Source organism: Macaca nemestrina, chromosome 10, assembly GCF_043159975.1.
Source record: "Macaca nemestrina isolate mMacNem1 chromosome 10, mMacNem.hap1, whole genome shotgun sequence".
Lineage (NCBI taxonomy): Eukaryota > Metazoa > Chordata > Mammalia > Primates > Cercopithecidae > Macaca > Macaca nemestrina.
Genome location: NC_092134.1, coordinates 26,253,175 through 26,280,803, shown reverse-complemented (window position 1 = coordinate 26,280,803; position 27,629 = coordinate 26,253,175). Strand labels below are relative to the sequence as shown.

The following is a 27,629-nucleotide window of genomic DNA, read 5'->3' as shown; positions in this document are numbered from 1 at the left end:
TTTTTTTTTTTTTTGAGACGGAGTCTCGCTCTGCCGCCCAGGCTGGAGTGCAGTGGCCGGATCTCAGCTCACTGCAAGCTCCGCCTCTCGGGTTCACGCCATTCTCCTGCCTCAGCCTCCGGAGTAGCTGGGACTACAGGCGCCCGCCACCGCGCCCGGCTAGTTTTTTGTATTTTTTAGTAGAGATGGGGTTTCACCGTGTTAGCCAGGATGGTCTCGATCTCCTGACCTCGTGATCCTCCCGTCTCGGCCTCCCAAAGTGCTGGGATTACAGGCTTGAGCCACCGCGCCCGGCCGATGTTTTCCATCTCTAAAATGTCATCAGTGGAGTGAAGAGATGTGTCTGAGTGCATATGTATGCATGCATACAAAGAATCTATTAAGTTAATTTCGAAGATAGATTTTTATAAAATGTTAGTAAGGATCAATAACAAATATATTTGTTTAATAACCTTGTCATGTTACTAAGTGCAGAAATTTCCTTTTCACTTACTTCCACTGCTGCTACAACCTGGGATATTTTCTGTAGAATATCCCATGAAGCCTCCATTCCCATTAGGATTAGAAGGTACTGATGCTAGAAGACCTAAAGGACAAAAGAATTTTCTTTTAAATTATGATCAAGATAAAATTCAAAGACAGGAATATAAACAGCTGCCAAAGAAACAAAGACAGTTATTAACATACCTAGTCCTCTATATCGTGAAAGCTGCTGATAGATCTGTTTCATCCTTTCAATATTCAAACGGCTTGCCTCAGCATGGTTCACCATTGGTTTAGGATAATTAATTCCTATCAAACATTTGGCTACCTTTTGGATACCTTCTGGTGCATTCCAGGGATCATAGATATATTTTGCAGGGAAGCCTCTTAGGACAGGCAAATAACGCCTTTAGGAGAAAAAAGAAAGATTACTAATAAAATGCACTGTAAGCAAACTATAACAACTACTAGCTATGAGAGACCAAAATCAAATCAATACCATTTAAATGATCTGTTTGCCCTACTCATCTCTGCTGCCTATCATGAGTGGGGAATACTTTAAGCATTGATTAACCATGAAAAGCTCTTCTTCAATTAACTATTCCAAATTGAGTAGTAATCACCCTTGATTTACCTGATATAGTCTCCATTGGGATCCGTTCTTCTACCAAAACCAACAGGGCAATAGCAGTGAAAAAACTGCTGAAAAAAGGAACTACAAGACAGCCACATCCAGCTTCCAGCATTTATGCTCCAATCTGCATCAAGCAATAATTCTTCAAATACCTTCAGAAGTAACAGTAACCAATTAGTTTGCACACATATAATTCGCAAAGCAAGCATTTTCAAGGTCACAGTAGATCCAAAGTCAAGGCAAAGAAAATCTAGCACAGACTTGTAAAATTAAACATTCCAAAGTTAGCTTCCCTGTCTATATTCTGTTCTATAATGAGCTCTTCCAGGGAAAGAAACATAGTGGTAATATAGTATGCTTCTGTACAGAATTTACTTTTCCAACCTCTGCAGTGTTACAGGGAGAATGGAAGTAAAAAAAAAATTCAAATCACTGATTTAAAAGGATATTATTAGTAGACACAGGAAAAGCAGTAAACCACTTTCAAGAAAGCAAAAATATTATTACATAAAACACCAACAAAAACTTAGTATACTAGCCTAAATAAAGGAAGCATACTCAAATATAAATTCATGTAAAAGTATATACTAGCACTGCATAGCTTAATTTTGAATTCCTTGATCAGAAAGAAAATATAATTAAAATAAATGATTTTTATATAATAAAGTATGTTATATATTGTCTTTGTATATACAACTGTGTACTAGGAAATGTAAGAGATTAAAAAAAAACACACACACACGTAGGCTCAGAAATGGTCCTTGGATGGGGCAAATGTATGATATTGCCAGAAACGTAAAAAATGTATACAATGGCCGGGCACGGTGGCTCATGCCTGTAATCCCAGCACTTTGGAAGGCTGAGGCAGGGGGTTGAGGTCAGGAGTTCAAGACAAGCCCGGGCAATGTGGCAAAACCCTGTCTCTACTAAAAATACAAAATTAGCTGGGCACAGTGGTGGGCACCTGTAATCCCAGCTACTTGGGAGGTTGAGGCAGCAGAATTGCTTGAACCTGGGAGGCATAGGTTGCAGTGAGCCGAGATCATACCATTGCACCCCGGCCCGGGCTACAGAGCGAGACTCCATCTCAAAAAAAAAAAAAAACAAGGTATGTAAGTCTTATTACATGTAACCCACAAGATGATGTCACAAAATGTGGTATGCTTCTTTTCACATAATAGAAGTATTACTAAAAAGTTGTGAAGTTGAAGTGAGGTGAAATGATTTATATTTTAAAATTTATTTTATTTTATTTTTTGGAGACTGAGTCTTGCTCTGTCGCCCAGGCTGGAGTACAGTGGCGCGATCTCGGCCCACTGCAAGCTCCACCTCTCGGGTTCATGCCATTCTCCTGCCTCAGCCTCCCGAGTAGCTGAGACTACAGGCGCCTGCCACCACGCCCAGCTAATTTTTTTTGTATTTTTAGTAGAGATGGGGTTTCACCGTGTTAGCCAGGATGGCCTCGATCTCCTGACCTCACGATCCACCTGCCTTGGCCTCCCAAAGTGCTGGGATTACAGGCGTGAGCCACTGTGCCCGGCCCTGTTTTAAAATTTATAATATGAATTCACTATCTCTAGGAACTCTTGAGTGAATTCTTTTGGTGACAGAAATATCACCTATATCTATCAACAAATTCAGTGTTAAATTTTACAGTTCTCTTAGTGGCTAGACTGGTTTAACCATTAAAATGACTTTAGGTTAATCAATTTAACTAGTTTTCACCTTTTTGCTTGTCGGATTATACCATCTTTCGCTCTGAAAGTGTGCCCATATTTGGGGAATTAAATGTTTTATCCACTGAAAAACTACATTATAAATTAATCTATATAACAGACAACTTCTAGGATTTGTTTTATTAAGGTAAGGATTCCTTCAAAATAAGGCATGCTACATCAGTTAGAACACTTACCTTCATTCCTTCTTCCCAACTAATCCACAGGTCCCCTCGTGTCAGGAAGCAAGCAACTGCATGCCTGGCTAGATGATGAATCCAACCCTCCTGACGAAGCTGCGTCATGATGGCATCAATCCATGGAAAGCCTGTCCGGCCTTCTGCCCATTTGGCTAAAGCCTCAGGATTTTTATCCCAAGGAATCTGAACACAGATAGGGTTTCCTTCCATTTTATCAAAGCGTGGATTATTTGTTGCTGCTGTATAGAAAAATTCACGCCATAATAGTTGCCCATAAAGGGAAAGGGGAGGGGAACTGTTCTTCTTTACCTATGGTTAAAAAGCAAAGAAGTATTATCAGAATGTTTTTTTAAAGTATTAAACAATAAACTCCAATTTTAGAGAATACCTTTTTGTAGAGATCTGTTAGTTTGAAGTAAAACAGTCGACATGACAAACAACCAAATCGGAGGTAAGGACTAAGTCCAGTAGGGCTTGCAAGCAGAGAATTTGCATTCATTCGAGGTCTTTCAAAATTTGCCACCCAAGCCTGAAAACACAGAGAGAAAATTACATTAACTAATTGTCTTTTTCATTTTAAAAGGACGCTCAGAATGGAGATTTTTTTTTAAAAAAGTTACATAGTTCTTGGAAAATAAAATCTTATCCTAGCCACAAATTACATGTTTTAATAGAAAATAAGACAGGATAAAAAAGTGAGCATTCTTTTGTTTCAGTCATCCTTGTGCAGCACATACTCATGTGAAATAAACTACCTTCAAATTTCCAACAGAAAGCTGAGAGCACCTTCAATCTCTCTCTCTCTTTTAAGAGAGGGTCTTGCTTTGTCACCCAGGCTGGAGTGCAGTGGCGCAATCTCGGCTCACTGCAACCTCCAGCTCCTGGGTGGATTCTCCTGCCTCAGCCTCTTGAGTAGCTGGGACTACAGGCAGGTGCCACCACGCCACGCCCGGCTAATTTTTGTATGTTTAGTAGGGATGGGATTTCACCATATTGGCCAGGCTGGTCTCAAACTCCTGACCCCAAGTGATCCACCCACCTCAGCCTCCCAAAACTCTGGGATTACAGATGTAAGCCACCATGCCTGGCTTTCAACCTGTCTCTTTAACACAAAGGTAAAGGTGAAATATAATTCTATCCTAGTTTCGAAATTATGGCGACTAGATACTAGCTTAGGTAGAAAGAACAGAGGAGGTAGTACGGTAGTAGCTAAAGGGGAAATAATTAGAAAAGAAGGAGAAAGAGCATTTAAATGAGGAGATGGTAGTTAATTTTCAAACAATTAGGTTTGTGCTATTTTAATCATTTCCCTTAATCCTCCCCTTCCAACAATCTATTTGTTATTTTTAAAAGAGAGAAAAATTATTTTTTAAATGACAGTTTGGAAATATAAGCATAGCTATATAATCTACATTATCATACTTTTCTTTCCAAATGCCTTTCCAAACGAGTAAGTGCTTCAGTTTCTCCGCCTGGCCACACTGCAGAGGATAAGCCATCTGTATCGAAACCTAAAAGAAAGAAAAGAAAAAAATATAATTCTTCTGAAACTAAAGTAATTTTTATTTAACCCCAGTAACTGGGAAAACAAATTACTTTGCAGAAATCTTCTGAAACTGAAGTAATTTTTATTTAACCCCAATAACTGGGAGAACAAATTACTTAGAAGAAAAATTGAGAGAGTACCATAAAAATGAACTGAGGGCCTAAATAAGCCCTCACCTACAGAGGATATAACATGGTTTGACATGGTTTCAATTTTTTAGGCTGCACATCTTAAGGTGATAACAATAGATCACATATTTATAGAACACATAAATGATGAACAAACATATCACTTCTCAAAGGGTTCTTTTTCTTCTCCCCCTGCCCTTTCTTTCTCTCCTAATGCAAAATACTTTACATGGCAAAATTAAAAGGGGAATTTTCTGAGTAATTTCTGATTAACTTTTAAGCCTCACACTGATTACAGTTTACACTCACCTAGCTCTTCCAGTGAAGGGACTCCATATTTCTCATCATGGTCATCAGACAGAGGAGTTGTGCACTTTTCTATCACTTCTGAAGTAATTGTTTCTACTGGTATCTCCAGTGGTTCCATTTTGCTGATGAGAGTCTGGAATCTTTTGTAAGTCAGAGGCGGTTGTCCACCATTGAGTTCTATGATCCTATAACAAGAGTTAGTAAAATGTAGTTAGTATAAAAAAAGACAATAAATTTTGGCTAACAAGCTCCCAAAAGGCTTAAAAAGCAGAAAATAAAATTAATCACTGAAGTCTTTGAGGAGAATGTTAGCTTGTTATAATGACCAAGAAATGTGTTCAAAATAATTAATGAGTCCAAAAATCATTCTCTTGAGCTTCTAGACATCCTCTAGGTATCAAATATACACACTACACAAATACTAAAACCTTTAAGACACAGAATATTAAGAACTTATGAGAGGAAAAAACAAGTAAGTGGGTAAATTAGTCTAAAGGTAATTACAAAAAGTTAATACACAGAGACATATGAAAAACATGTTATGGCCCAGCTCAAAGAATGTCAATCATCAATAAAAACTAAACCAGGTTGATAATTACATGAAAGAGTAATCAGCAGGTCTCATTTAGGAAAAATAAATTGTATTGTATATATGTGAGTTTACAACACATTATGGGATACATGTAGGCAGTAAAATGGTTACTATAGTGAAGCAGATTAACATATTTATAATCTCATATAGTTACTTTTTTGTATGTGTGACAAAAGCAGCTAAAATCTACTTATTTGATAAAAACTCCAAATAAAAGACAATTTTATTAACTAAAATCCTTACTCTGTACACTAGACCTCTAGCGTTGTTCATCTTACATAACTTCTACTTTGTATTCTTGGACCTACATTCCTGATAGGGTTTGGCTGTGCCCCCACCAAAATCTCATCTTGAGTTGTAACGCCCACAATTCCCACATGTCATGGGAGGGACCCTGTGGGAGGTAACTGAATCATGGGAGCAGGTCTTTCCCATGCTGTTCTCATGATAGTGAGTAAGTCTCACAAGATCTGATAGTATTTAAAAGGGGGAGTTTCCCTGCACAAGTTCCCTCCTTGCCTGCTGCCATCCATGTAAGACATGACTTGCTCCTCCTTGCCTTCCACCATGATTGTGAGGCCTTCCAAGCCATGTGGAACTGTAAGTCCATTAAACCTCTTTCTTTTGTAAATTGCCCAGTCTAGGGTATGTCTTTATCAGCAGAGTGAAAACGGACTAATACAATTCCCTATTTCCTTCAGCAAATTTTACAAATTTGGATTCTATATTACTGGGGTAACAATTACTTCCTATTTTCTATTGTACTCACGCCTTCATTAGAGATGTTAGCATATGTATCTATGTCACATACTTAGAACACATAAGCCCCGAAATTTCAAGTTATTTAAATTTAAGTATCTTTTTATTTACTTCTGATCACTAATTACCTCAATCAAGTATTAATTTAAAAAAATAACTAGCTTTGCCAATGGTAGTTTAGATTAAGTTTAGACACTATTTTGGAATAACTACTCTTTTTCACTATGGCCATCTGCTTAGCATTTGGCCTTAATAAAAAATGACAAATGAAATCTAACTTCATCATTATACAGATGTGAAAACAGGCCTACCAGGAGAGTTAAGTAAACTAGTCAAGGTCACATAACTGATAAATGGCAAATCAAGGTTGTCTAGTGTATTTTAGGATATTTTTCATTATATAATACGCAGTGATGTATCAACTACAGATACATACAGAAAGTAATACAGAAAGCAATCACCATAAAAAGATATCCTGTTTAAGTAAATTTTGCTTTTGTGTATTTTGAATTTATTCATAGGGTTGCAATGAATTTTGCTGAATGTAATGATACTACAATAATACTACTGAGGACATTGTTAATTACACAACAGTAGCAAAATGAGAATCTTAGGACAAAACATTTTCTATATGTTACATTTTAATATGATAGATTACATATAGTAAATATTCACATTCAATCCAATAAACACTTAATTTTTCTTTTTTGAGATGGAGTCTTGCTCTGTTGCCCAGGCTGGAATGCAGTGGCACTATCTTGGCTCACTGCAACCTCTGCTTCCTGGGTTCAAGTGATTCTCCTACCTCAGCCTCCCAAATAGCTGGGATTACAGGCGCCCGCCACCACATCCAGCTAATTTTTGTATTTTTAGTACAGATGGGGTTTCACCATTTTGGCCAGGCTGGTCTTGAACTCCTGACCTCGTGATCCACCTGCCTCAGCCTCCCAAAGTGCTAGGATTACAGGCATGAGTTATCACGCCTGGCCTAAACACTTAATTTTATGCATAACACTGAGTCTCCCACCTAGAAGCAACTGTTTTTATCCTGTTTTGCCCCCTCCTTGCTATGAGCTCCCTAAAGTTAAGCAAATTGGTGAGCTCTAAGGCAAGATTATTATCAAAAGATACATGAATTCTAGCTTAGCATCAAGTAAGACCTTTGTCTGAATCAAATCATGATTTTTTGATACATTTAAAATGTGAAATCAAATCAACTAGTTTGTCATGTTACAGAATTTGTTTTACTAACTTGATAAAATCTATAAATTACTAAAAAAGTAAAATGATTTAAAAGGTAAATAAATTATAAGATTTCAGTACTTAAAAGGACAATGGTATGCCAAAAGTTTAAAAAGTTAACAAGTTTTATAGACCTCTAAGACTCATAGCATACAATACTCCCTAAATTTAAGTTCGACCACAGAATTTCTGTGGGACAAAGCATCACCAAGGACTGGTGTCTGAAGAAATACACTTTGAGAAATATTCTATTATGCTATTGTTCAGAGGACTACAGCTATGCAATGTTATATTACATCCAATTTGTATCTGGATTTAAAATCCAGATAGACAAGATAGATATACATGAAATAAGATAACATTAAACAAGCATACAAAATATGTCAAGGCAATTTATAACTATGTATAACTATAAAATTGATAATGCTAAGAGCCCAGAAAGGCAAGACCACAGGAGGCTGAGTTAAGAGTAGTCAAGGAAAATTCTGTAACAGTCTTAATCCATAATAGTTTTGAAATAGAAATGCTGAGACCTGTCATTAGGTCAATAGCGGCTAAATAAAATGCTAAGGATTTGACATATGTTCACTTAATTCTCCCAAAACTCTATGAAGTACACGCTATCATTTCTACTTCATAAACCTCAGTTAAAAACTTATCTATGTAGTTAATATCACTGAACTATATACTTAAAAATGGTTAAGATGGTAAATATTATGTTACATGCATTTTCTCACAGTAAAAAAAAAAAAAAAAAAAGAACTCACTTGTCTAGGTCATACAATGTATGTGAAATTCTTACAATGACTTCTACTCCAGCTTCAGTTGCCAGTTTCTTAATAGCTGCATCTCGTTCCTTTCCAAAGGGCTCAGAATCATACTCAATTGAAAGTTTAGTAATGTTCCATTCCTAAAGTAACAGAAGGGGGAACAATGTACACCAATTTTAATAGTGTTTTTTTTTTTTTTTTTTTTTTTGAGACGGAGTCTCGCTCTGTCGCCCAGGCTGGAGTGCAGTGGCGCAATCTCGGCTCACTACAAGCTCCGCCTCCCGGGTTCACGCCATTCTCCGGCCTCAGCCTCCCGAGTAGCTGGGACTACAGGCGCCCGCCACTGCGCCCGGCTAATTTTTTCTATTTTTAGTAGAGACGGGGTTTCACCATGGTCTCGATCTCCTGACCTTGTGATCCGCCCGCCTCGGCCTTCCAAAGTGCTGGGATTACAGGCGTGAGCCACCGCGCCCGGCCAATAGTTATTTTTTCTATCATAACAAAAAGTGAAAAAGCTGAAAATCTACATATCAAATGATTATACATAAATCAAACTTTGAATATGCAGGAAAAAGTAAACAATTTATCAATTAAAAAATACGTAAGTAACAAATGCATAACCCATTAGATTCCAGGCTTTATGCTAGGCAACAGACAATCTAGCAAAGCAATATGCTTAAAACCAGCTCTTACACTAAATGTGTTTGTAGAACACTTTACTTTTTCAAATTACTCATACTTACATTATTTCATTCGAGCCTCAAAACAACACTCAGAGTTTGGCACTTTGGTTAGTATTTCCATTTTGGTTTATTTTTAAAACTTAGGGATTTGCCAGAGTTCACAGAGAGCCAGACCACCTGAATTTATGTCTGTTGAGTCTAAGACCTGATCTTTGACAAACTTTTGATAGTTGATATGGTATAAGCTGCCTGGTTGAGGTCGTGTGTGAATGTGTGTGTGTGTGTGTGTGTGTGTGTAAATATTTTCTTTCTGATTACTAAAAAATGTTAACTGAAAAATTTGGAGATGGTAATAATAATAGCAGTTACTTATTATCAGGAGCTGTATTAGTAAGTTCTGTACATCTCTTTACACTGATTTTAAATGAGGAAACTGTGACTTAAAGGAATTAGTTGATTTTTCTTAAGCATATATTTTTTTTTTTTAATTCTAAGTCTATTCTGATTTATCTCATAAAGAAAAAGTTCTACCATTGTTTAACTGCCTATATGGTAACATACTATATAATTCACCAAACACCTCCTGATTAGACAAGGGCTGTTCCAATGGTGGGTTAAAAAAGACTGCTATTCTAGGCTGGGTGCGGTGGCTCAAAACTGTAATCCTAGCACTTTGGGAGGCTGAGGTGGGTGGATCACCTGAGGTCAGGAGTTCAAGACCAGTCTGGCCAACATGGTGAAACCCTATCTCTACTAAAAATAAAAACATTAGCTGGGTGTGGTGGCACATGCCTGTAATCTCCCAGCTACTGGGCAGGCTAAGGAAGTAGAATCACTTGAACCAGGAGGTGGAGGTTTCAGTGAGCTGAGATTGTGCCACCGCACTCCAACATGAGCGACAGGAGTGAGGCTCCATCTCAAAAAAAAAAAAAAAATTGCTATTATAAACTTTACAGTATATATCTTTACCTTTATGCATACATCTTACAAATTTTAGGGTATTTATCCAATTTTTTCCTAGAAATAATCCCTTGGAAAACAACTGATGGATCAAAGATAAGCACATTCAAAATTCTGATAGGCTGTCAAATTAGGTACCCGAAAGACTGTACAAATTTACATTCCCATCAGCAGTGCACCTAAGTGCTTGATCTCCACACACTTGCCAATAATATGTATTAGCAATCATTTTTTGTTTTGTTTTTTGTTTTTTAAGATGACGTCTCACTTTGTCACTCAGGCGGAAGTGCAGTGGCATGATCTCGGCTCACTGCAACCTCCGCCTCCCAGGTTCAAGCCTGCCTCAGCCTCCTGAGTAGCTGGGATTAAAGGCACACACCACCACAACTAGCTAATTTCTATATTTTCAGTAGAGATGGCGTTTCGCTATGTTGGCCAGGCTGGTTTCAAACTCCTGATCTCCATCTACCTCGGCCTCCCAAAGTGCAGGAATTACAGGCGTGAGCCACCATGCCCAGCCAGTAATTGTTTTTAAATGTCTGCTAAACTACTAGGAAAAAAAATAGTATCTCATTAAAAATTTTTTCCGTTCTTAAAAGTCCTGAAGAGTGCACATCAAGAAATTAAGGGCTGTTGACTTTCAGGAATAAAATTTGAGTGTGTAAATAACTTTTACATTCTGCAGCATTGCTCAGATTTGTTAGTATAAACTTTCTATTTTTGAAATTTAAAAATAAAATAAAGATGAGAATAGAAAAGCATTCTATTTATTTGTTTTATAGTGAGGTAGTATAGAATAGTTTAAAAACACAGGATCTAATAAGTTAGACTTCCTAAGTTGAAAGACTGGCTCAACTACTTAGGCAAGCTGCTAAACTCTCCATGCCTGTTTCCTAGTCTATAAAATGGGTAGAATAAGTAAGGTGCAGAGACAGTGCCTGACACATAATAAACCCTATGTAAGTATATGCTACAGTAAAGTGAAAACATTAACCATATTATTGGGTTGCTAAAGAATTACATAACATAACGCACATAAAGTGTTTAGAACAGAGCACAGTGCATAGCAAGCCCTCAATGAATGACAGCAATTCTTTTTCTTTTCTTCTTTTTTTTTTAATGAGTTAGGGTCCCACTCTGTTGCCCAAGCTGGAATGCAATGGTGCAAATCATAGCTCATTGCAACCTCAGACTCCTGGACTTGAGCAGTTCTCCCACCTCAACCTCCCGAGTAGCAAGGACTACAGGCATGCACCACTATACCCAGCTAACTTAATTTTTTTTTTTTTTTTTGTAAAGACAGGGTCTCACTATATTGCCCAAGCTAGTCTCAAAATCCTGGCCTCAAGAGATCCTCCTGCCTCAGCCTCCCAACATGCTGTGATTACAGACGAGAGCCAATGTGCCTAGTACAATTTAATACTATTTTTTGAAAAATATTATTTTAAATCTTAGGTAGTAAATACTGAGATGAGTCAATAAATAACACTTCCTGCCCCTTTTCCTTCTTGAGTTCAGTCACGTAAGCCAGGGGGCTAAAGATAAAAATATCAGCCATATTATTAGCAAAGCTGAAATGTAGAAAATTGTAGAATTCAGGACAGGTAAACTTGCTAATACTATTTCACTGCTGAATCAAACAGATTCACCTACTCAATCATAAGCAGCACCTCCCTGCAGTGTGGTCTTTCCCTATAAAACGTATTACATAGAAGAGGAGAATACAATGTGTGTTCTCTACAACTAAAAGGAAAGGAAACGTCTGAGCTAAACTAGCCCAGCTCCTTCTCCTAAACTCACCAATGAGATCATTCACTTTTCCTTCCCTGGGGATAAATTAGTGAACATCTCTCCACAAGAAAAATGAAAATCTAGGGAAGAGAAAGCTTCCTAAACATTAAATGTATTCATTAATACACTAAATATTTATTGTAATCCTAATTATAAGACAGATACTACGCTAGAAGCCCCTCTCCTGGAGCTTATTGAAAATGAGTGGCAATACAGAGGTAAATTAATACATAACTTTTAGGGGAAAAAATGCTATGATAGAGAATACGGGGATGGGGTGTGAGGTGGTAAGCTAATAATCCACACTCTGCCTTCCATGACTGCACTGGTTAGACTTCAAGTAAGCTATAAAAGCAAATATCCTTGTTTTTTCCTATCTTGGGTAGAAAGCATTCAGTGTTTCACCTTTAAGTATGATTTTGTGTTTTTTTGTAGACTTCCTTTATCAAATTGCTATTTAGCACTTGATATGGTTTGGCTGTGTCCCCACCCAAATCTCATTTTGAATTGTAGCTCCCATAATCCCCACATGTCATGGGAGGGACCCAGTGGGAGGTAACTGAATCATGGGGGCGGGTTTTGCCTGCGCTGTTCTCATGACAATGAATAAGTCTCACGAGGTCTAATGGTTTTTTAAAGGGCAGTTCCCCTACACACACTCTCTTGCCTGCCACCATGTAAGATGTACCTTTGCTCCTCCAGGCTGTCCTCCTAAGGAGCTCAGGAGTTTGAGACCACTCTGGGCAACACGGTGAAACCCCGTCTCCAATAAAAATACAACAATTAGACAGACATGGTGGTGGGTGCCTGTAATTCCAGCTACTCAGGGGGCTGAGGCAGGCGAATTGCTTGAACCTGAGAGGTGGAGGTTGTAATGAGCCAAGATTGCACCACCACACTCCAGCCTGGGCAACAGCGATACTCCATCTCAAAAAAAAAAAAAAAAAAAAAAAAATTTATACACACACACACACACACACACACACACAGAGCCAGGTTCACGGCCAGGTGTGGTGGCTCATACCTGTAATTCTAGCATTTTGGAAAGTCAACATGGGAGGATGGCTTGAGCACAGGAGTTCGAGCTCAGCCAAGGTAACATAATGAGACTACATAGTGTCTTTACAAAAAAACTTTTTTAAAATAAAAAATATTGCTATATTCAATTTAGTGATTTCTGAGTCTTTGTTTATGGGGGGCACTTGGCTATACTTTTAACTTTTTCCTAAACTTTCCTTGTCAGGTTTTGGTAGCAGGATTATGCTGTTCTCATAAAATGAGTTGGGAAGTAATCTCAATCTTGTTTTCTGAAAGAGTTTAAGAAGGAAATATTTCCTTCTTAAATATGTGACAAAATTCAAAATAAAGCCATCTAAGGGCTTGGAGTTTATTTATGGGAAGGTTTTTAATTATAAATTCAATTTCTTTAAGAGGTATAGGGTTATTCAGGTTTTCTTTTTCTTCTTATAAGAGTTCTAGTAAGTTATACTTTTCAAGAACTTTTTACATTTCATCTCAGATGTATAATTTATTGGCATTATAGTGATTACGATATTCTTTACTATGCTTTTAAAGTTTGGAGAATCTCTAGTGATGTCCTCTTTCTTATTCCTGATATAGGTAACTTGTATTTTCTTTCTTTTTTGTCCTAATCAGTATTGTTAAGAGTTTATCAATTTTATTAATGTTTTCAAAGAACGAGCTTTTGGCTTTGCTAACAGGAGACAAAAATCACATCAGTAATTTGAACATGAAAAATTTACAAGAGCAACTCATTTTATTGTGCTTTGCTTTATGGCACTTCTCAGATATTGTACATTTTACAAATCAAAGGCTAATGGCAACCCTGCACTAAGCAAGTCTATTGGTGTCATTTTCCCAACAGCATGTGCTCACCTGTGTCTCTGTGACACGTTTTATCAATTCTCACAGTATTTCAAACTTTTTCATTATTACATCTGCTATGATGACCTGTGATCTCTTCTCTTTTTTTTTTAAGAGATGTGGTTTCACTGTATCACCCAGGCCGGTCTTGAACTTCTGGCCTCAAGTGATCCTCCCATTTCAGCCTCCTGAGTAGCTGGCACTACAGGTACCACAGCCACTACACTCAGCTTTTATCAGAGATCTCTGATGTTACTATTGTAATTGTTTTGGGGTGCCATGAACTGCACCCATAAAAGAAGGTGAACTTAATTGATAAATGTAGCGTGGTCTGTCTGCTCCAACCAGCCTCTCCCCCATCTCTCTCTCCCTTTCCTCAGTTCCTTATTCCCTGAGACATAGCAATATTGAAATTAGGCCAATTAGTAACCCTACAGGGGCCTCTAAGTGTTCAAGTGAAACAAAGAGTCACACATCTCTCACTTTCAACCAAAAGCTAGAAATAAGCTTAGTGAGGATGGCATGTTGAAAGCTGAGACAGGCCAGGCTGGGCACGGTGGCTCACGCCTGTAATCCTAGCACTTTGGGAGGCTGAGGCGGGCGGATCACGAGGTCAGGAGTTCAGACCAGCCTGGCCAACATGGTAAAATCCCATCTCTACTAAAACAAACAAACAAAAAAAACGGGCATGGTGGCGTGTGCCTGTAATCCCAACCTGGGATTACAGGTTGCAGTGAGCCAAGATACAGCCATTGAATTCCAGCTTGGGCAACAGGGCGAGACTCTGTCTCAAACAAACAAAAAAAACAAGAAAGAAAGCTGAGACAGGCCAAAAGCTAGGCCATTTGCACCAAACAGTTAGCCAAGATATCTACGCAAAGGTAAAGTTCTTGAAGGAAATTAAAAGTGCTACTCCAATGAACACATGAATCATAAAAAAACACAGCAGCCTTAATGGTGATATGGAGACAACTTTAGGGATCTGGATAGAATATCAAACCAGATACAATACTCCCTTAAAGCACAGCCTAATCCAGAGAAAGGCCCTAAGTCTCTTCGATTCTGTGAAGGCTGAGAGAAGTGAGGAAGCTGCAGAAGTAAAGTTGGAAGCTAGCAGAGGTTGGTTCATAAGGTTTAAGCAAAGAAGCTGTCTCCGTAACCTAAAAGTACAAAGTGAAGCAGCAAGTGCTGGGTGGAGAAGCTATAGCAAGTTAACCAGATCTATCTAATCTAAGATAATGAATTAAGGTGGCTATACTAAACTACAGATTTTCAGTGTTGATGAAGTAGCCTTCTATTGGAAGAAGATGTCATCTAAGACTTTCACAGCTAGAGAGAAAAAGTCAATGCCAAGTCAATGCCAGGTCAGGCGCGGTGGTTCATGCCTGTAATCCCAGCACTTTGGGAAGCTGAGGCAAGCAGATGCTTGAGGTCAGGGGTTTGAGACTAGTCTGGCCAACATGGTGAAACCCTGTCTCTACTAAAAATACAAAAATTAGCCGGGCATGGTGGGGCACACCTGCAGTCCAAGCTACTCAGGAGGCTGAGACAGGAGAATCACTTGAGCCCAGGAGGCGAAGGCTGCAGTGAGTCAAGATTGTGCCACTGCACTGCAGCGTGAGTGACAGAGGAAGACTTCGTCTCAAAAATAAAAAAAGAAGAAAAAGTCAACGTCTAACTTCAAAGCTTCAAAGGACAGGCTGACTTTTTTGTGAGGGGCTAATGTAGCTGGTGACTTTATGTTGAAGCCAATTCTCATTGCCCATTCTAAAACTCCTAGGGCCCTTGAGAATTATGCTAAATCTACTCTGCCTGTGCTCTTTAAATGGAACAACAAAGCCTAGATGACAGCACATGTGTTTACAGCATGGTTTATAAATATTTTAAGCTCTCCGTTGAGACCTACTGCTCAGAAAGAAAGACTCCTTTAAAAATATCACTGCTCACAGACAATGCACTTGGTCATCCAAAAGTTCCAATGGAGATGTATTAGGGAGATTAACATTGTTTTCATTCCTACCAATATAACATCAGTTCTGCAGTCCATGGATCAAGGAGTAATTCTGACTTTCAAGTTTTATTAAGAAACACATTTTGTAAGGCTATAGCTGCCATAGACAGTGATTCTTTTGATGGTCTGAGCAAAGTAAACTGAAAACCTTTGGAAAGGATTCACCATTCTAGATGCCAATAAGAACATTTGTGATTCATGGGAGGAGGTTAAAATATCAACATTAACAGCAATTTGGAAGAAGTTGATTCCAGTCCTCATGGATGACTCTAAGGGTTTCAAGACTTCCGTGGAGGAAGGAACTACAAATGTGGTAGAAATAGCAATAGAACTAAAACTAGAAGTGGAGCCTGAGGATGTGACTGAATTACTGCAATCTCATGATAAAACTTGAATGGATGAGGAGCTGCTTTCTATGGATGAGCAAGAAAGTGGTTTCCTGAAATGGAATCTCCTCCTGGTGAAGATGCTGTGAACATCAACAAAATGATAACAAAGGATTTAGGATATTGCACAAATTTAGTTGATGAAGCAGTGGCAGGGTTTGAGAGGACTGACTCCAATTTTCAAAGTTGTACTGTGGGTAAAATGCTGTCAAACAGCATTGCATGCTATAGAGAAATCTTTGGTGAAAGGAAGTCAATTGATGTGGCAAATTTCATTACTGTCTTAAGAAATTGCAATAGCCACCCCAATCATCAGCAACCACTATGCTGATGAGCCAGTAGTCATCAGCATTGAGGCAAGAACCTCCACCAGCAAAAGATTATGACTTGCTGAAGGCTTAAATGATCACTAGCATTTTTTAGCAACAAAATATCTTTAATTAAGGTGTGTATTTTTTTAGTCATAATGCTACTGTACACAGAAAAGACTACAATATAGTATAAAGAAAATTTTTATATATATGCACTGAAAAACAAAAAAATTGTGACTTGCTTTATTGTGATGTCTGCTTTATTGCAATATTTACTTTATTGTGGTGGTCTGGAACCAAACTTGTAACATCTGCCAGGTATGCCTGTATCAAGAATTGTAATTGTTAGCTACTAAAAGGTGGTCAACAATGACAAGGAATAAAACAGGAGATAAGGCTACACTTCAGTATGGTAGGTAGTAGCCACTAGGCCACGTGTGGCTTCTGAGCACTGAAATGTGACTAGCTGGCATTAAGATGAGCTGGAAGTGTAAAATACACACAAGATTTCAAGAACTTCATATTTTTTTAAAACTCCTTTTATATAGAATATTTTAGATATACTGTGCTGAATAAATCATTAAAATTAATTTCACCTGTTTCTTTTTACTTTTTTAAAGTGGCTATTAGAAAATTTTAAATTTAACATGCTTTCTGTTGGATGGTACTGCTCTAAGGTGTTCAAAAGTACCAACTGCAGAAAGCAGCTGCCACCTCTATGGGGAGGGAAAATAAGCAAGGAATGAATAAAAAAACTTAACAAAAGCTCCCTTCCACTAAGTCACTGAGATTCACGGGTCATTGGATGGAGCGTGCTGCCACAGGAACACACAACCTTCCCTGTAAAGAAACTTACCAGAGGGCAGTGACCAAAACTGTTTCATACCAATAACCTGCTGGTTGGCTGGGAAACTTCCTGGCAGGTATGGGCTAACTGGAGGTGATCTGTAGAAGCTGTCCACCAGGTGGCATAGAAACTTATCAGCGGATATAAGTAGGCTTACACAGAAATTCACCAGAGGGTGTATGTAGGCTGCAGCTGGTTCAGAAGGGCTGCTGAGGTGAATGCTACTGACCCTCCTGCATACTCATCTGCTGGCCCAGGGAAAAAAAGCACAAGTATATCAAGAAGAAAAGTTCTCTCCTGCTGTGACCTTGCAGAGCACCACCAACAATGTCTTTTGATAAAGCTTAATATCTAGCCAGCTGGCAAAGGAGAAATGTTTACAGTGTCCAGCTCCAGTATCACACAGTAGGGCAAGGTAGGTTTGGCGCTAAGAAATAATAAACTAATTAATGTATACCGATTTTCTTTATTGTTTTCTATTTCATTGATTCCCATTCCTCTTTATTTTTTGTTTTCTTTTTACTACCTACTATTGGTTTAAAGTGTTCTTTTTCTATCTTTAAGGTAGAAACTTAGTTCTTGATTTTTCCTTTTCTAATATAATATTGAAATATTATATTAGAAAAAATATTAATTTTCCTCTAAGCACTGCTTTAGCTGAATTCTGTAAATTTTGATATACAGTCTTCCCTTTATCTGCAGGAAATTGGTTCCAGGACCCCCTGTGGATACCAAAATTCATAGATGCTCAAGTACCTTAATATAGAATGGTGTAGCATTAGGATATAACCTGGTGTGTCAATATATATATATTTTTTGTGTTTCTTTTTTTTTTTTTTTTTTTTGAGACAGAGCCTTACTCTGTCGCGCAGGCTGGTGTGCAGTGGTGCAATCTCAGCTCACTGCAACCTCCTGGGTTCAAGCGATTCTCCTGCCTCAGCCTCCTGAGTAGCTGGGATTATGGGTGTGCACCACCATGACTAGCTAATTTTTGTATTTTTAGTAGAGACAGGGTTTCACCATGTTGGTCAGGCTGGTCTTGCGCTACCAACCTTGTGATCTGCCAGCCTCGGCCTCCCAAAGTGTTGGGATTACAGGCGTGAGCCATCATGCCCAGCCTTTTAGAGACTTCGTTTTCTCAATTCTCTAATGGGTTCAAACAAAATAAGAGAAAAAAAAAAAAACCTCTATAATTCTGTGTCATATTCACTTTCATCTCATTGTTAATATGGGAAACAATGATCTATTGTGAGTTTTTACATCTTAACCAGAGATGGAAGTCCCTAGCTACTCTTTTTTTTTTTTTCTTTTTTTTTTTGAGACAGGGTCTCGCTCTGTTGCCCAGGCTGGAGTGCAGTGGCATGAATATGGCTCACTGCAGCATTAACCTCCTGGGTTGAAGTGATCCTCCCACCTCAGCCTCCTGAGTAGCCAGGACCACAGGCAAGCACCACCACACACAGCTAATTTTAAAAAATTTTTGTAGAAATGGGGTCTCAGCATGTTGTCCAGGCTTATCTCCTTGTAAGAGCAGGTTTTTATTTTAAGCAACACGTAGTTACCTTTAAATTTCAATACTTGGATTTAACAGTAAGACTGCAAATAGCACCAACATATTTTCATTTGAGTAACTGGATATTCACTTTGCAATTTTTTTTTTAGAGAGGGTCTTGCTCTGTTGTCCAGGCTGGATTAGAGTGGCATGATCTCAGCTCATTGCAGTCTCAACTTTGCAGGCTCAAGTGATCCTCCTACCTCAGCCACTGGAGTAGCTAGGAGTACAGGTGTAGGCTACCATGCCCAGCTAATTTTTAAAATTTTCTGTAGAGACAGAGTCTCACTATGTTGCCCAGGCTGGTCTCAAACTCCTAGGCTCAAGCACTTGGCAATTTTAAGCACTAATATTTGTATCTATTTTTGTGTATTACAATTACTCGTTAATCAGAAAGGAGTATGAACAACTAAATGAATATAAAGTTCTTGGCTTGGCGTGGTGGCTCACACCTGTAATCTCAGCACTTTGGGAGGCCAAAGCAGGCAGACCACTTAAGGTCAGGAGTTCGAGACCAGCCTGGCCAACATGGTGAAACCTCATCTCTACTAAAAATACAAAAATTAGCTGGGCACAGTGGCACACTCCTGTAGTCCCAGCTACTCAGGAGTCCGAGGCATGAGAATCACTTGAACCCAGGAGGTGGAGGTTGCAGTGAGCTGAGATTGTGCCACTGCACTCTAGTCTGAGTGACAAAGTGACACTTGGTTTCAAAAAACAAAAACAAAAACAAAACAAAAGAAATAGAACTCCCAAACAATTAAAAAAAAAGTTCTGAAGTCATAATTAATATACTGTGAAAATAATTAAGAAATGTAAAATTTGATAGTAAAACTAAAAGTTGTAAAGCACATATGTCCTAGGAGAAGGCATTTATTTTTAAATTGACAGTAAATTAAACAGTATAATTACATAAAAATGTTAAGCTACCTCAGAAAATAATCCAAATACAAAGAAGTAAAACTCTAAAAATTTCCATCCATCCATCCATCATCCTTTCCTTCTGTTTCATAACTCTAGTCTTAGGGTCTAAACTACTATTTATATACTGAAGAGTCCTAAATTTAGTCCAGACTTCTCCCTGAGCACTAGACTTGAATGCCTTCTCAACATGTACACTAAGATGCCTAAAAGGCATCCCAAATTAAAAATTTATAAAATGAACTCCTTATTTTTCCCTTAAACTTGTTCCTCCATAGTCTTTGTTATTCCATTAAATGGGAATCCATCCTACCATGTGTCCAGGCTAAAAACTTAGAGTCATCCTTGACTCTCATATATCACATACAGGCAAACCTTATAGCCTCTATTTAAAAAATATATCCAAAACCCTACCACTTCTCAACACCTCTATAGCTACCCTGGTCCTGGTCATCATCATCTTATTCCTAAGTAACTGCCATGGCTTCCTAACTGATCTTTCTGCTTCTTCCTCTACAATACTTTCAACCCCCTGTGTATTCTCCACAAACAGTCAGAGAAATTCTTTTAAATCATGAGTTAAATCATGTCACTCTTCTACTCAAAACTCTCCAATGGCATCCACTTCAGTCCGAGTAAAGGCTGAAGTTCCTAACATGATTATAGAGCCCTATGATCTGGCTTCCAGCCACCTCTCTGACGCCATTTCTTCTTTTCACTCACTGTGCCCTAGACACTGGCCTTCTTGTTGTTCCCTAAACAAATCATGCACATGTCTACTTCAAGGCCTTTGCTAACTGCTGTTTCCTCTGCCTTCCATGCTCCTTCCCCATGTTTCAGTTAGCTTAGTGGAATTATTAATTCTCAAAATTCTGTCAGGTAACTGGATAGTTCTTTTATTGGTTTCACTTGGATCTGCTCATGAGGCTGTAATTCACTGGCAGCCTGGCTGGGGCTGGAGTGCCTAAGATAGTCAAACACACATCTCAGACTTTGATGTTGGCTGTTGTTTGGTCCAATCTCTGTATGTGGCCTCCCAAAGTTAGATATTCTACCCCAGGCTTTCTTACATGATAGATGGAGCATCCTAAGAGGGGAAAAGTAGAAGTTGAAAGGTCGCTTAAGGCCTAGGATTTAGAATTCACAATGTCTTCTTTGACACTTGGTTAAAACAAGTTATAAGGGCAAGTCAGGTTAAAGGGGGTAGGGAAATAAATGCTACCTTTTGAAGGAAAGAGCTGCAAAATATTGTGGATATGATATACCACACCCCAGATGCATGGCTCACTCCTTTCATGTTTGCTCAAATGTCACCTTATCAGTGAGGCCTTCTATGATTCCACATAAAGTAACTAACTTTCCCTCACCTTGACATTTACTATCCCACATTTTACTCTTCTCTATAGCACGCATCACCACCTGACATTGTACATTTACTTATTTGTTTACCATCTGTCTCCTTCCACTACAGTGTAAGCACCATGAAGATAGAAATTTTTTGTTTGTTTCACTACTGTATCTCCAGTACCTCGGACACAGCCTTGTATATAGCAGGCACTCAATTAGTATCTGTTGAATACATTCTATCAAGTATGTGTCATGAATTAATAAAGCAAGATCCAAAGTAACTTAAAAAAGCATAATATAAATTTTACTGTTGAAAAATGGTGGCTTTATATGTTCTTTTATTCTGTGATTTTGAACAAAACATTTTATAATGCTTCAGTGTGGCCATCTATAGACTTTAGCCATGTGTCTCTGTTTCTTAGATATAATGAGGCCGGGCACAGTGGCTCATGCCCGTAATCCCAGCACTTTGGGAGGCCAAGGCGGGTGGAGACTCCTGGATCCTGAAGCCAGGAGTTTAAGACCAGCCTGGTCAACTGGTGAAACCCTTTCTCTGCTAAGAATACAAAAATTAGCAAGGTATGGTGGTGCATGTCTATAATCTTAGCTACTTGGGTGGCTGAGACACAAGAATGGCTTGAGCCTGTAAGGCAAAGGTTGCAGTGAGCCAAGACAGCACTACCGCACTCCAGCCCGGGCAACAGAGCGAGACTCTCTCTCAAAAAAAATAAAAAACAGAAATAATTAAAAAAAAGAAATAGATATGAGAATGTTTTTTAAAAATCTAGATATTAATTATGCACCTAGTCTCTAAAACCAATAATTTAAACTCCTTATTAGAAGTTTCTGCAGGGCCTAGAAAAAGTCACCTTGTTAGCCTATATTAAGTCAAAGTTTAACTTAGAAAAAAAACTAAGTAAAAAAACGCCAGAAAAAATGATGATAGTTTATTAGATATATATGTGTTTACTTATGTGTGTATAAAAATGTTCTGACCCATTCCTGAATCTACTCCTTATAAACAGAATAAATTGAGTGAATGACACAGAAGAAAGATACATACTAGGGGAGATATCAGTACTGGAGCCACTGCCACAACTATCCCAATTAACTAAGGGCACTGTTACCAGGTCTAAACTAGTCTTACCTCCAATGTGGAAAACCAGATTAATTACCTATTAAAAATCCCACTACTTGCTGTACTAGAACCATATTAAGACCTGAGACACTAATTAAGTGACTCAGCTAGTTAATGACAGAAGAATCTTCTCCCTCAGAGAAACTGTGGTTCTGATGGTTAGGGTGAAGGTGGGGGATGATATGCTTTTAATTGTATATCCTTTCAGCCTTTTTTTCCTAAAAAAAAAGACACATGCATGTTGAACCTATAAGCAAAAAGTAAAAATCAAAACATTAATTCAATAAAAAAGGAATTAATTCCCTCTATGGCTCTAGATATGGTAAATAAATCTAAAAGGAAGTTTTCATAAATGGCATTTTATACAGACTACTATATGCAGCTAAAGAAAAAATCAGAATAAAATAATAAGTACTATATGTATATGTATGTGTTCATGTATTTGTATATTATGGCCCATGTGGAAACCCTCTGCCAAATTGATAAGATAGGACATCATTTAAATACAGAAGATAGTTTGGCCCAATAATGTGCTATTTTAGGCAGAAGAAATCTCAAAACAAAGAACACTCGCTGGTTTGAAAAACGTTGGTTCAAAACAAGTAAATAAGAATTTTATTATTTTAAAGTAACTAGGGTTAGGTGCTATGGCTCATGCCTGTAATCCCAATGCTTTAGGAGGTTGAGGGAGGAAGATTGTCTGAGGCTAGAAGATTGAGACTAGCCTGGGCAACACAGCAAGACTACCAAAAAAAAAAAAAAAAATTAGCCGAGTATGGTGGTATACAACTGTAGTCTTAGCTATTCAATTCTGTAGTCCTAGGATCACCTGAGCCCAGGAGTTTGAGGCTGCAATGAGCTACGATGGCACCACTGCACTATAAGCGGGGCAACACAGCGAAACTCTGTCTCCCTGGCCCCAAACAAAAAAAGGCAACTCCACTTAGGATTCATTTTATTTATACCAAACAGATTTAGAGATAGGGTTGAAACAATTATCCACACACACTCTTACACTCATGAGTTGCTGATAAATTCTTATCATTGCTTCTGATATGCTTTCTTGTTAGAACTCTCCCAAATACCTAGGTTAAATTCTAAGTTGATGTATTACAGTTGTGAACACTCTTTAATGAATGTAAATTTTCACTAACATTAAATGTGTCTTTCATACAAGCAAAAAAAAAAAAAAAAAAGGGCTAAGTAATGTTAATTTGATTCCCAGCACTGGGGATTGATCTTCTCATTCACAGAAGGGAGCTGTTCCCTTCTACATTAAGAAATACAAATAGAAACATTGCTATTTCAAAATCTGATGAATCAAATGCTTCAAGAAAAAGCAGATACACATTTATAAAGTCTAATAGTTGATATGGTTTAGAATCTATGTTCTCACCCAAATCTCAAGTTGAATTATAATCCCCAGTGTTGGAAGTGGGGCCTGGTGGGAGGTGATTGGATCATGGGGGCAGATTTCCCCCCTTGGTGCTCTGATTGTGAGTGAGTGCTTGCAAGATCTGTTCTTTTTTTTTTAAGTGTGGCACCTCCCCACTTCTCTCTTCCTCCTGCTCTGGCCATGTGAAGTTCTCACTTCCCTTTCACCTTCCACCATGACTGTAAGTTTCCTGAGGCCTTCCCAGAAGCCACTATGCTTCCTGTACAGCCTGCAGAATCGTGAGCCAATTAAATCTCTTTTCTTTATAAATTACCCAGTCTCAGATATTTCTTTGCAGCAATGTGAGAATGGACTAATACAGTAATAAACAGGAAGAGATGAATATAAAAACGGCAATGAGGAAACTCAGTTTCTGGTCTGGGCATTTCCATGAGCTAGTTGTATGATTTTGGGCAACTCATTTACTCTCTAGGCCTAATTTTTTTCATTTCGAAAAATGGGAAGAAAAAATAATAGGTATTTTAAACATTTTTAAAGATTTTTAAGCTCCTACTAAGTTTTTTAAAAAGCACTACAGTGCCAGGCGCGGTGACTCACACCTGTTACCCCAGCACTTTGGGAGTTCGAGGCAGGTGGATCACCTGAGGTCAGGAGTTTGAGACCAGCCTGATCAACATGGTGAAACCCTGTCTCTACTAAAAGTACAAAATTAGCCAGGCATGGTGGCATGCGCCGGCAATCCCAGCTACTCAGGAGGCTGAGGCAAAAGAATCACTTGAACCCAGGAGGCAGACATTGCAGTGAGCCGAGATCGCACCACTGCACTCTAGCCTGGGCGATAAGAGCGAGACTCCATCTCAAAAAAAGAAAAAAAAAAAAGCACTACACGTTCTGTATTATTGGTAAAATGTCCATTGTTACAACCCTTTGACCCAGAAAGTCTTCTAAGAATTATCTCACAAATGTACTGGCCCATGTGAGCAAAGATTCATAAATGTGGACAAGTATGTTCACTGGCATTTGTATTAACAAAAGGCCTACAGAGAAAATAATTAAACGTTCAGTAGAAAGCTAGTTTAAAAAATTATAGCCATCTACAAAATGGAAAACTATGAAGTCATCTGAAAGACTGAGGAAATGATATGGAACAACTTCTATATGGATATGTGAATAAAGCATGGCAGAGAATGGCGTGTATAGTGTGTTTGTTATTTCAACTTTTAACAAAGGGGATAGTAACACAGACACAAACACATGGATATGTGTGTGTGTGTGTGTGTAATATGCACACACACACAAAAATTCTTTTTTTATGCAAAAAATATTTCTAATTGGATACACAATAAACTGGAATTGGATACATAAGAAACTGGTAGTAGTTGTTGCTTCTGGGAGGGGAACTAGCAGTTTAAGGTAGAAGAACGATTGAACTTTTCATTGTAAACTATTTTCCCACTGTCTGATTTTTACCACGTGTAGCTTTTTCATTAAATAAAGAAAAAACCACAAAAATTTTACCTGAAAATACTTATATTCTCTACACCTTAAATTAGCCAAAAAACCTTATTTACCAAATATGTAATATTCTCTGAGAAAATATTGTTTTATGCAAATATTTTTCAAATTACCTTGAAAAGCCTGGGAAACACATCTGCTGGTTGTCCACGAATCACAAACAGACGGGAGTTTAATTTTCGTAGATTGGCATCAAGATCCTCAAGACACTGAAGCAAAAATCTAGAGAGAAGAAAATATTATTTAAATTATTAAAAATATATATTTAGAAGACATAAATTATTACAAAATCATGTTATTCTAAAAGTTGAAATGCCAACCTATCATCTTATTACCTCTTATTGATATATAAATTACTTTTTCCAAAAAACATACTAATATATATTTTTTAATTACAGCACAAATTACCTAGTATTTTAATGAAATACTGAATAAAATCACTAATTTTCATTAAATAAAAGTGACTTAGCAAAAATTTAATTTGTGAACATAAAAATATATAAAGAAGTATCAAAGCAATTAAAGAAATTGGTTTCATTATTTAAACTTGATGAAATACTTTCTACACGAAAATGGCTTTTCATATAGAAAGGAAAACTTGAAAAATCTAGAATATCTGCTACTGGGGGTAAAAAACCAGAAACATCCTATATAATGAATAAGCAAGTGAATAAGAATATCATGGTAAAAAGGAATCTGAGGGGACAAAAAAAAAAAAAGAATATGAGTACTTTTCTGTAATATTGTAATCGTTTAAGAGATTGAAATCATAATGCCCATTTTCAAGTTTCTAATTTATTAAAAAAGAAACTAATAATAAGTAGATGCCAAATTATGTGGTTATTAATTCTCTGAGTGTAGAAAATGCCAGATTAACTTCTAAAAATAAGAAAAGGTTTCATGGAGTTGGGGTGGAGATTATAGCTTTTTTCAATGAAGTAAGTAGTAACAAGGCTTACACATGACAGACATCTAGGAAAATTCTGGGACAGTACCAGGAGACTGCTTACTTTGCATCTTCTGTTGTGAAGAAATGGAACATTCCCCAAGAGCAAATTTAAAAGAGATATCACCCATGGAAGGTCCAATCTTATTATTTGACTCATGTTTTCATCTAGATTCTGTTCTTTTCAGCTGGACATATCTTATTTCCTATTTTGCTTCTTTTATGTTCTTGATCTTAAGGTTAAGTATTTATCTGTCTTTTCCACAGGCCACATGGTCTTTCAGAATAGTGATTATGTCTTACTTGTGAAGAGGAGTGATTAAGAAGCAGGGAAATGCATATTCTAAAAGTGTACTATCTAATATGGTAACCAAAAGCCACATGTAGCCATTTAAATTTAAGTTAGTTAAATTTAAAAATCAGTTCCTTAGTCACACTTGCCACATTTCAAGTCCTCAACAGCCACATGTATCGCTGGTGGCTACCATACTGAACAGTATAGCTACAGAACATTTCCATCATTGCAGAAAGTTCTACTGGACAGATTGTTCTAAAAAGTTGCTTGGTCTAGATCATTTTGTTCTCTTAACCGATTCCGATCCCATCGTTTCACTAAATAAGTCTTGTTGATTTTTTACAACTGTAGTTATTAGTGACATAAGTACACTAATCAGGTCTGACACTTCTTCCTCTTTAGGAGCACCATCTTCCTCTTTAGGAGCACAGCTTGAAGAGTCACAGTGCTATATTTTTATGAGGATGTTAAAGACATCCCACCATTTCACCTTAAGAAATCTCATGGGTTTCCAAGTAGGAGGCAATCCTTTCTATCCCCACATTTATATTTTATCACATCCCTTTTCTGCCTTGGTTTGTAGTCACCTCCCCAACACCTGATCCCCATCTTAACCCACTCACTACCAATGTACAAATACTTCAGGGGAGAAGACTGTTGCTGTTAGATGGATAGTGATATAAAAGCATCGGAGTTTAATAAAATTATCTCCAACTATGAATAATTTATCATGTCTGGTAACAAACGTTTATTGGGAAGCATCTAATTTTATGTATTTGCTTGGCAAGAGGAGTTACTAGACAGAACAAAGATCAAAAAGTTTTTACACAGATCAAAAATTAAGAAGTTGAAAGAACCAGCAATTTTAAGTTTTCTTAAATTGAAACAGTACAAAACTTAAATGTCCTGGAGGGGTAATCTAAGGCAATAATAATCCCCTAATCTCTGTTGCAACATTAGTTTCAAAATCTTCCCCACCAGAAATGAGGAAGAACTGAGAACAGCAAGAGTTCTCCATGTTCAACTTTTTGGTCAAAACGATTCTATGTGGTACAAGAGTTCAATGACAGTAAGATGGGAAAAGAAAATAAACCCAAAGGACATGATTAATTCATAAAATGAAGAATTAAGTATGATTAATAATTAATAACCTTTCCCTTTCTTAATAGGCTGAATAAGCATTCTTAATGCCTTTAATAAACTTTTTTTTTTTTTTTTTGAGACAGGATTGTGCTCTGTTGCTAAGGCTGGAATGCAGTGGTGCAATC

The 27,629-nt window shown here is 37.7% G+C and overlaps 1 protein-coding gene across 3 annotated transcripts in view; it reads right to left on the bottom strand.

The window, feature by feature from the left end:
- Window positions 1-27,629, bottom strand: part of LOC105497679 (cryptochrome circadian regulator 1) — a 112,759-nt gene that overhangs the window by 9,186 nt on the left and 75,944 nt on the right. For all 3 annotated transcript variants that reach the window (XM_071071187.1, XM_071071189.1, XM_071071188.1), the window contains exons 2-10: window positions 25,234-25,342; window positions 8,376-8,518; window positions 5,016-5,200; window positions 4,455-4,543; window positions 3,421-3,561; window positions 3,030-3,341; window positions 1,118-1,269; window positions 688-890; window positions 494-586 (exon numbers count right to left, since the gene is read on the bottom strand). In XM_071071187.1, the coding sequence (XP_070927288.1) occupies window positions 494-586; window positions 688-890; window positions 1,118-1,269; window positions 3,030-3,341; window positions 3,421-3,561; window positions 4,455-4,543; window positions 5,016-5,200; window positions 8,376-8,518; window positions 25,234-25,342 (1,427 nt within the window). The remainder of the gene's footprint in view (window positions 1-493; window positions 587-687; window positions 891-1,117; window positions 1,270-3,029; window positions 3,342-3,420; window positions 3,562-4,454; window positions 4,544-5,015; window positions 5,201-8,375; window positions 8,519-25,233; window positions 25,343-27,629) is intronic.